This window comes from Propithecus coquereli, unplaced genomic scaffold, assembly GCF_000956105.1.
Source record: "Propithecus coquereli isolate 6110/MARCELLA unplaced genomic scaffold, Pcoq_1.0 Scaffold79, whole genome shotgun sequence".
NCBI lineage: Eukaryota > Metazoa > Chordata > Mammalia > Primates > Indriidae > Propithecus > Propithecus coquereli.
This window is the reverse complement of record NW_012154062.1, coordinates 7,766,870-7,777,461: the sequence shown is the minus strand read 5'-3', so window position 1 is coordinate 7,777,461 and position 10,592 is coordinate 7,766,870. Positions and strand designations below refer to the sequence as shown.

The following is a 10,592-nucleotide window of genomic DNA, read 5'->3' as shown; positions in this document are numbered from 1 at the left end:
TCAAAGGTCCCTGCCTTTGAGCGCCGACGGCTGGTCTGTACTTGCCTGTGGTTTGGGGGGAATCTGGCGCTGGATTTTTGAATTCCCAAAGAATTCCAAATTATATGCAGAATGCTGAATCTTCTCCCCACCAGGACGAATCAGATAGTGCAGAAAAGTGGACTCCCGTGATTCTGGGATTGCATTTTGCAACGTGTCTCCTTGACCTTCATGCCAAGCCTCGGGTCGGAAGGGAGCTGGAGTCCCTGGCCAGCGCAGTAGGTGGAGAGGCTCCCCGGGCAGCCCCGCGCACCCCTGGCCATGTCGCCTTTCATGCCCTGCCCCTTATTGTGGCCTTCTGAGGGTTCCCAGGACCGGCCAGGGCTGTTTCCCACCCGCGCGCTCTCTCTCGCCCCCATCCAAGCCCAGCTGGCAGAGCTCCCTCAAGCCGAGAATTTCTGACTCCCTGCTCTCTCGCTCCCGCCTCCGCCCCCGCCCGGGGGTGGCCCTGGAGAGCCGGACCGACCTCGCCCGGCCCGGCCCGGGACCATGGTGTTTCTCTCCGGAAATGCTTCCGACAGCTCCAACTGCACCCACCCGCCCGCACCGGTGAACATTTCCAAGGCCATTCTGCTCGGGGTGATCTTGGGGGGCCTCATCCTTTTCGGGGTGCTGGGGAACATCCTGGTGATCCTCTCCGTAGCCTGTCACCGGCATCTGCACTCGGTCACCCACTACTACATCGTCAACCTGGCGGTGGCCGACCTCCTCCTCACCTCCACGGTGCTGCCCTTCTCCGCCATCTTCGAGGTCCTGGGCTACTGGGCCTTCGGCAGGGTCTTCTGCAACATCTGGGCGGCGGTGGACGTGCTGTGCTGCACCGCGTCCATCATGGGCCTGTGCATCATCTCCATCGACCGCTACATCGGCGTGAGCTACCCGCTGCGCTACCCCGCCATCGTCACCCAGAGGAGGGGTCTCATGGCCCTGCTGTGCGTCTGGGCGCTGTCCCTGGTCATCTCCATCGGGCCCCTGTTCGGCTGGAGGCAGCCGGCCCCCGAGGACGAGACCATCTGCCAGATCAACGAGGAGCCGGGCTACGTGCTGTTCTCGGCGCTGGGCTCCTTCTACGTGCCCCTGGCCATCATCCTGGTCATGTACTGCCGGGTCTACGTGGTGGCCAAGCGGGAAAGTCGCGGCCTCAAGTCCGGCCTCAAGACCGACAAGTCGGACTCGGAGCAAGTGACGCTCCGCATCCATCGGAAAAACGTCCCCGCGGGAGGCGGCGGCGTGGCCAGCGCCAAGAACAAGACGCACTTCTCCGTGAGGCTCCTCAAGTTTTCCCGGGAGAAGAAAGCGGCCAAAACTCTGGGCATCGTGGTCGGCTGCTTCGTCCTCTGCTGGCTGCCTTTTTTCCTGGTGATGCCCATTGGTGAGTCTTTACAACCTTATCTCGGTATTTAGAGATCTTCACCCAGTTCCCCTGCTGTGATCCCAGGCTTTGGGTCGGGACAGAGGATCTGCGTTTCAAACAGCGAAGCCCTGGGGCAGTTAGAAAAGGCTCTATGTAGACCTGTGAATTCCTATTCTCTTTCCACCCCGGTCTCATTTGCATTAGGTCCTGGGGCACTTTTTCAACTACCCGTAAAGTGGCTTTCAACTGATGCAGATTAATTGGTCTCCTTAATAAGAATGTCAACTTTCCTTAATGCCTTTTAGCATGCGTTTAATTTGAACGCATCTTCCCTTTCAAGACTCCATCTCCAAAGTGCTTAGGCAGACTGCCCGATGCCACTTTCTCTCTGCTACAGACTTCGAATTCTCTTGGCCTGAAAATGAGTACCATGCTTACCCTGGACAAATGTGTGATTTTATGATTACCTTAGATCATTCCTAAAAGTTTGCTATAATGGTCTACTTATGTTCTATATCTGTGTTAATTCTATTTTCTTTTCTGGATTCAGTATGGAAGGAATTATGGAAAGTTACTAACCAAAAAGAAAAAAATAATTTATGTCCAAACCAATTTAAGCCTTAAATAATTTATCGTAATGTTCCCAACAAGTAAATACTTATTCCTTTATTTTAACAGTAACTAACTGTTTAATAGTAACTGTTTAATAGTAACTAACAGTAACTATTAAAACAAACACCATTCTTGTCCAGAATCATCTGGGAAGTTGCAGATGACATTGTTTGAAAATAACACAGTGCATGTAATGCTACAAATCAAATTTTTACAGATGCTAAATTAGCTGTTGTCAAAACTAATTAGTTTATGATAAGTCTCAGCAAGCTGATCCACTAGCAATAGTCATCTGTCTCCGAAAGGCCTTCAGTGAGATCCCAAAATGGTTGTTTGCTATTTTTAGTTTGTACAGACCCACACATCGGTTATCCACTAACTCAAAAAAAAAAAAAAAGTCATGGTAAAAATTAATAAAAGTCCATTTCAGGTGCTTTAGAGTTAAATTTAAATGGCAGGTACTTTAATTTGCAATTCTGTAATAATAGCAACTATTATTTTTCGAGTGCCAACTATGTTCCAGATATTTTGCCAGGCTTTTTATTTCATTAGTCCTCTCAGTGACTCAGTGAGGTGTGCAAGATTACATGATTATCCTGCAATCACAAGTGGGGGAAGAGACTCTTCAGGTTCTGTATCCACCAGCCATATGAAGCTATTTAAATGTGAACTGAAGTTAAATAAAATTAGTATTTAGTTCCTCAGTCCCACTAGCCACCTTTCAAGTGCTCAATGGCCACATGTGGCCAGTAGCTACCATTCTGGACCACAGAGATTCAGATCGTTTCTATCACTGCAGAAATTTCCATCCATCAGGGCTTCTGGAGAGGCCCTTCTCTGCCCACCACCTGGCCTCCCACTGTACCTACCTGTCATCATCACTACCTCTGCTCCTGGAAGCACAGCACAGCTTTGAATTGCTTGGAACAACACTCCTTCCCCGAGCCCCTGCTTCCTTACTTTACTGCATCCCATCTCTGCCTCCTGACTTTGCACATTTGTTTGTGCATCTACTTACTCGACAAGTGTTTATGGAGCACTTGTTCTAGACGCATAGGATGAACAAGGCAGAAGAGTCTTTGCCAATGAGATGTTTGCATTGGGAGGAGACAGATGTAAACAAATTAGTATATCCTAAAAGTCAAGGATCAACAAGCGCTATCAAAAATTCAACAGGATAAGAGGCTAGAGAGTGATGAGGACAGTGGGGTGGGTTGTGAGGAGAGCACTGTCTACAGAGATGATATTTGAGCAGAGTCCTGTGAGACGTGGGAGGAAGAGCCCCATGGGCAGAGGGAACAGCCAGTATGGAGCGGGGAAAGATGGAGAAGGCCGGTATAGCTGAGCCACAGACAGCGAGGGGGAAGACAAGTTCGAAGAGATTGGGGAGATGGACAAGGCCAAAGTCCTGTGGGGTCTTGTGGGCCAGAGTAACATTTGCATATTATTCTAATTTGATGGGAAGCCATTGGAGGGTTTCAAGCAGATGAGTTAGGGGATTTTAGGGGATCATTCTGATTGTTGGGTGGAGAATGGACCGTTTGGGGGCTAGAGTGGAGACAGAAAGACCAGTTAAGAGGCTATTAGTGAAGCGGAAGGGAGAGAGGTCCTGATGCCTTGGACACAGGGGAGACAGGTGGAGGTGGTGAGAAGTGATCGTGTTCAGCACTTATTTCAGAGGCAGAGCTGACAAGTTTGGTCATCGGGTGTGAGACAAAGGAAGGTTTGGAGCCTGAACCTGGGTAAATAGTAGTGCATGTGACTGAGATTGGGTAAACCAGAGAGTTATAGAGTTGGAAGGGGCGGCGGTGGGGGGGTGGGGAGAATTAGGAGCATTTATTTGGCACACGCTATGTTGAGAAGTGTCTGTTAGACATCTAAGCAGGGATGCTGAGTAGGCAGATCAATACTGTGTATGAATTTGGAGCTTAGAGGAGAAGGTGGGCTATGGATATAAACTTGGGGCATATGAACATTTTTAGAGCCACAGGAATGGAGAGATCTACAAGAGAGAAGGTATGAGAGAAAAGACATAAGAACTGAGCCTTGGGGCATTCTCATACCTGGTGTCAGGAAAAGAGATAGAGAAGGAGTGGCCTGGGAGGTAGGAGGAAAATCAGGAGAGTGTGTCGTCCCCCAAGCCTACAGAAAACGTTTCAAGAAGGCAGCAGTAATCAACTGGGTCACACGCAGCGGCCAGGCAAGTAGAGCAGGACCGGGACCCAACCTGCTTTGGCAGTAAGGAGCTCCTTAGTGGACGAGAAGGTCATGTGAGGCTAAGAGCTTCGGTGGAGTGATGGAAACAATAGCCCGATTGTGCACTTTCTGGAGAGAACAAGACGAAAAAGTGGGAACAGGGAAAATAGACGACTCTTGTGACAAGTGTCACCAGACAGTGGAGCTAGGATGTGCGATGTAGCTGGAGGGACAGACAGAGAGTTTGCAAAGGTGGGAGGTGGAGACGGAGCATCGTATTTATGTTCTGATGGGAAGGATGGAACAGAGAGAGACAAGATGGTGTAGGCAAGAGAGGAGATGGGATTCAGTGCCCAACAGGAGCGTCAGGAAGTGACAGAGAAGGCAAGGCATATGAGCCCCCAGGCAGGTGGCAATGGAGGGAGAGAGAGAGAGAGATGTCTTGAGGATATTTTTATGTCCTGAGTGAAATCAGAAACAAAATGGCAGGTAAGAGTGAGGAAGGAGTAGGGAAGGATGGCAATTTGAGGAGTGAAGAAAAGATGGGAGCTACTTGTCATTGAGAGTGGAGAGTAAATGTGTTATGGAAATGTAGTAGAGTCACTAGTCCTGAGGGCCTGTTTGAGATTTTACAGGCAGAACTTTAGAGCGGTCAAGAAGATTGTGTGCTGCTCTCCAACAGCTGCGGGATACGTGGGCGTTGGTGATGACGGGCTGAGTCCCAGATGGTGTGGGGAAGACAGTGGTTTGTGAAGGGACACAGACTGGATCAGATTAGGGATCACACAGAGCCAGGCCGGGGAAAGAGCCCAGGGGATGATCGACGGCCTGGGAGTTGGGACTTGTGGTGGTGACAGCCATACAGGGGGTTGGGGCATGATGGCTCGGGTCCTGGTGTCCTCCAGGGGAAGGTGGGTGCTCTGGTCTCTGGCAGTTAGTAAAATTGAGGTGTAGACATTAGGGTGGAGGGAAGTGTGGTAGACAGGAGCCCTCGGAATCATTGGGATTCCTTTAAATCCCGATCAAGCGCTGTGACGGGAGGGATGGAAACCTTAGCACTCACAGTGTCTGAGTGGGCTGCTCAGTAGGACAAAGGATCCCTAAACCCGCCAATCTGTGGTCCCCAATTTCCTCTTGACACCAGCTGAGCAAAGAGACAACTTCTCTCAGGATGTACAACCTGTGCTTATTGCACCCGGCATGAGTTCAACAGAGTAAAAGATGGATAAAGCATGTTTCCTGCTCTCCGGGGCCCCACAGTCTAGTTAAGGAGACAAATTGTGAATAATTAATACAAGTGTGTGAGACTGGTGCTCGAAATGGTATTATTATGAAGTGCTAAGGAATAGAGCCGTACACTCTGTCTGGAGGTCACTGCAGAAGCTTCCAGAAATACAGCCATTAGCTGAGCAGGGGCTTAAAGGCGACGGCACGACATCTGCTGGGTCATTGGCGAAGTGTTATTTGTTTTTATTAATTCTCTTAAGCACATTTTTCATGCAAAATGTGAACAGAAGAATAAATATACCATCCTATTATTGTACACAAGGGACATAAGCTCTTATGTATGACAAGTGCTCTCTTGGAAAGAAGAGGTTATCCCAGTCTGCCGGAGAGCAAAGGGATTAGAAATTAAAATCAGGGCAGCGATGAGTGTGCTACACACAGCCAAGAGGTGGAACACCCATATCCAACAGGAAGTGACCCAGGAAAATCAGGTGAGGAGACTGTTTCATCGTTGAAGGTCCTTCCTCTGTGCCGTGAGAAGATTCACACTTGGCCTATTTCCTAGTTCTTCCCCACCAAGGCTGGGTTGCTTGCTGGATTGACTAGTGTGATTGCAGGTAGGAATCCAACTTGCCTGCTCCCATGTCTCTAAATCTTGCGAGTCTTGCTTCTTTTTTGCATCCTAAATGTTTGGTTGAAATTCAGAACCCCTCGCAGGGAGAGAGGTCTCATATGAGGTTGTTATCAGTCATGTGTACCTTGGAGTGAATGTGTTAAAAAAAAAAAAAACCCAAAAACCCAAGTGTTGGTCATGGACATGAATAGAGACTGTGAAGGTGTTAGCCTTCAATATATGGCAGAAAAGGAAGGATGAAAACTCTGCCTTCCAGGAAAGCTCCAGCGCTGGAAGGCTGTGCTTAGTCTTTGCCTATTTCATCCCGTTGCCTGGAGCCCACTAGTTCCAGAGGCTGTGTGCTGAGTAAGTGGAAAAAGTGTTGGCCTGAGATTTAGACCTGGGCCTTCTTTTTCATAAAACAGAGGTGGTTATGCAGTTCAGCTGCCTGACGTAGTGCCTAACACAGAGTAAAGGGCAATAAATGTTAATCTTACCAGAATTCACATGACTCCAGACCACCCCTGACATAGTGATGTTGCCATGAGGGGTGGATGTCCTCGGAGGTCTGAGAAAGAGAGAGCATCGGAAAGAAAGGGATGAGAGCGGCAACATTCATTGAAAACATAGCTATGTATCTGAATTCTGGACACGTTATCTGATTTAAATATAAAACCCAGCATTATCATCGGACTTAAGCCATTGCTATTATCCCTGACTCAAGGGAGGCAGCACTGGGCTGAGATGTGGCCTATATGGACTTAAAATATTTGCAAATTATGTTTTAAAAAAGACAGGAGACAGCATGTTGGTGAGGAGGGGGAATGTGTTTTAAGGTTGGACGTTTTGGGAAGGCATAGCTGGCGGGGGATTTGTCAGGTAGAGGCAGCGAGGCAGAGAATGAGTCATTCATTCGTTCATTCAGCAAAATTTTCATTGAGCATCTACTATATGCCAGGCAACTAGAGACTCCACGGAGACAAAAACAAAAAAATCCCTGCACTAATGGAGTCGAATTAATCTGAACAATTAAATACCTAGCAAAGTTTCAGATGCTGGTATGTGAAATGCAGAAAGAAAAAAAGGACAAGTACATATAATGACATATAATGGCTCCAACTCCTCTGTGGGTGCCCAAGATAACCAGGGGTTAAGTGCTGCCTCGCTGCAGGTACAAAGAGATCGAGATCCTCATTCTTACAGAAAAGGTTGATCTCTTAGAGATAGTGCTGTAGAAAGAATGTAATAGCCATTGGTTTTATTTTAACAGACCAACCTTTCAGTCATTCTTACTGCACCACAAACCATCCCAAAAGGCAGTGGCTTAAAGCACCAAGTATCTCATGGCTCATGATTCTGTGGACCAGGAATAAGTCGGCACCCGGTTCGTCTGGCAGCTGGGGCTGGCCATCAGTCTTGGTGGCCTCTCTTCCTCCCATGGTCTAACCCAGCTCTCTTATGGCATGGCGGTTTTCTCCAAGAAAGCCAAGATGGAAGCTGCCAGACCTTTGAAGAGCTGGGCCCACCTCTGTCTCCACATCACCCTGTGGTCAGAGCAAGTCAGGAGACCAGTCTAGGCCCAAGGGGAAGGGAAACATTCATCTCTTGATAGGGAGCAGCAGGTGCATATAGGAATGGGGGGATTGTTGAGGTCCTCTTGCAGAATACCAACCTCATGAACATGCCAAATAGCATTTCTCTTTCATCCATGCGTTACATTGAGAACTTTCCATGTGCTGGGCTTCACGCAATGCTCAGAGTCAAAATAGTTGGGTTCCTTATCCCCTGCAGGCTTCTAATCGCCAGGAGGAAACAGACATTAATCAGATAACCACATAAAACTATCCAAAACTGTGTACAGTGCAATGAAGGGGATATAGGGTGGCTGTGGTTCACGGTGGTCCTTCTTGCTGGGAAGGAAGGCTTGGCCATGGAGCCCAGATCTGTAGAATGAGGAGGTGTTTTACTGGTTAAAAAGGGGATGGAAGGAACAGAATGTGCAAAGACTCTGAGGATTTTCTAGAAGGCCACTGTGGCCAGAGGCAAGAGGCCAAGAGATAACTGGTGTCCAGTGAAGCTGGAAAGAGAAGGAACAGACTAAACAAGCCTTTATAGTCATTTTACGAGTTTTTGTTTTTATCTGAAGCTGACCGGGGATGACATGATTGAGTTTACGCAGTATTTCAAAATATCAAAGGCTTAGTGAAAAGAAGATTGTGGATAGACCAGTTGGGAGACCTTTACATAGGACAGGGGAGACATACCCTGCCAAGTACAATCCTTCTAACACGCCATTTAAAATACTTATTTCCGTGAGCTGCTGCGGAGTTCTGGAATGCCTCTTTTGTCATTGCCTTCAGAGCTTAGATTCATGAGAAAGCCTTTCTCGGGATCACAAATAGTATAACCAGACTTGGCTCAAAATTAATGTTGGCTCTTTCCACAAGACAAATCTGTCAATGAAGATTTACTTTCATATTCAAAAGAATATGCTGTAGGCTCAAAAGACATCGACAATGAGTTCTAACAATGCTTTGAACAATGGCTGATTCTTTCAAATCCGGCTATAGACGGGTGAGTTATTGCTTGGAAAGAGTAATAACTCCTTAGACACTTAGTACCAAAGTCATTGCTGGGTTCTCCTACTTTATGGTTTTATGGTGGATGTGAGGACACTTCTCTAAGAATTTTTCTTTGTTGAATGAGTTTACTGTATTTTATCCCTGCTATGTGGTTTGCCAGTTTGAAGCTTGCATAGCGGCTTTTCATTTTTAAACTCTGTATTGCTTTACTATTTGAACATTTCTTTCCGTATTTTTATCAGTCATTCACATTTCTCCTTTCATGAAATTGCCTGGCCACTTTTTACACAACACTGTTTCTATTTCTTTTTTATCTGTGAGTTCATTTTATACATCGAAGGTATTAGTGACTTCTATATCATAAATACTGGGGTACTAGCCTTCTCACACTATATTCAGGTGTACGCAGAAAATGTGATCTTCCAAAAACTGGTGTGATCTTTTTTTTACAAAATTCCATAGAAATACATACACACATGCACAGACATGCACACACACACTTTTAGTTAAATCCAATAAGCTCAGTCAGATCCAATAATTTATGCATCATCTTTACATACTGAGTCTCTTAGATAACTCAATGTCTTAGTCCACGTGTGCTGCTATAACAAAATACCACAAACTGGGTAGCTGATAAACAATAGAAATTTATTTCCCACGGTTCTGGAGGCTGCAGGTCTGGGATCCAGGCACCGGCAGATTTAGTGTGTGATGAGGCCTGCTTTCTGGTTCATAGATGGTGCCTTCTACCTGTGTCCTCACATTGTAGAAGGGGCGCGGCAGCTCTGTAATCACCTCCCGAAGGCCCCACACCCTAATACCATCACATTGGGGGTCAGGATTTCAAGATATGAAGTTTGGGGGAGACACAAACATTCAGATCATAGCACAGGGCTTTCAGATCTTCCCTCGAAGGTGTTAACCCGGCTGAGGGGCTTATATACCTCATAGTAGTCGGGAAGGCTCGACTGTGACTCTTTTGGTTCCTCATATGGGTTATACTTGCTCTGTTGCCATTGATCAGGGAGTCACTTTGTCTCCAAATTCCCTATGAACACCTCTGGCGACCTCCTGAGCCAAATTCTCAGCAACATTTCCATCCCAGTCTCAGGGGGTCTTTGCACACCAGGCTCCCTGCCCTGCTGGGCTGGCTGCTACTCTAACAGGTGTGGGGGCTCTCGTGGGGCATTGTCTTCCCTTGGAACCCACAATGGAGATTGGGAGAAAGCACCTCTGTTCCCACCTTTATCTTCAGACGTTCTTAAACGCCTCTACAGTCCTTGTTGAGCATGAGCTCAGAACAAATGCTAACCACCTCTTTCCACTCCCTCCTCCCTCTTGTTTTCCCACAGTCCCCCAGGTACTTTTCCTCTTCCTTTTTCTGGCCAAATGGGACACTCTTTCTCTGTCCCAGCATGGCGTCCACCTTCTATGGAATCGCAGTGACAAGTAAACTTCAGGGGAGAGAGAGAGGTTTACTAGAAAGGCAATAAAGATTAGGAATATTTTAAAATATTATAGTCCGTATGCATGTTTCGCAACTGTTTTTTCCCATTGAGTTGTCTGTATTTTGTTGTTTTATAGTTTTTACTAATATATGGACATTTAGAATTTTCATGTAGTTCAATATTTTAATGTTTCCTCACGGAACGTACCTTCTCAGGATGCTCAAAGAGACTTCCCCAAGGGAGGTCAGATAACCTCTATTTCTTCATTGTTTTAGAACATCATTTGTAATCTACCTAAAATTTATATTTTGGTAGATGTGTCTGACTGTATTTATTTTAAAATGGTTAGGCAAATAGCTTCAAAAGATTTATCAAATAGTCCATCATTTCCTGTCTTATTTGGAAAATCACATTTGTTATCTTAAAAAGAATTTCGGAGACTGGGCAACATAGCGAGACCCCGTCTCTACAAAAAATTAAAAATTATTGGGAGGTTGAGGTAGGAGGATCACTTGAATCCA

General features: G+C 46.6%; 1 protein-coding gene across 3 annotated transcripts in view; it reads left to right on the top strand.

Annotated features, from left to right (window-relative positions):
* Window positions 1–7: 7 nt before the first annotated feature.
* The window catches only part of ADRA1A (adrenoceptor alpha 1A), an 89,266-nt gene continuing 78,681 nt past the window's right edge, over window positions 8–10,592 (top strand). For all 3 annotated transcript variants that reach the window (XM_012663028.1, XM_012663029.1, XM_012663027.1), the window contains exon 1: window positions 8–1,411. In XM_012663028.1, coding sequence (XP_012518482.1) covers window positions 529–1,411 — 883 coding nt within the window. In that variant the 5' untranslated portion in view covers window positions 8–528. The remainder of the gene's footprint in view (window positions 1,412–10,592) is intronic.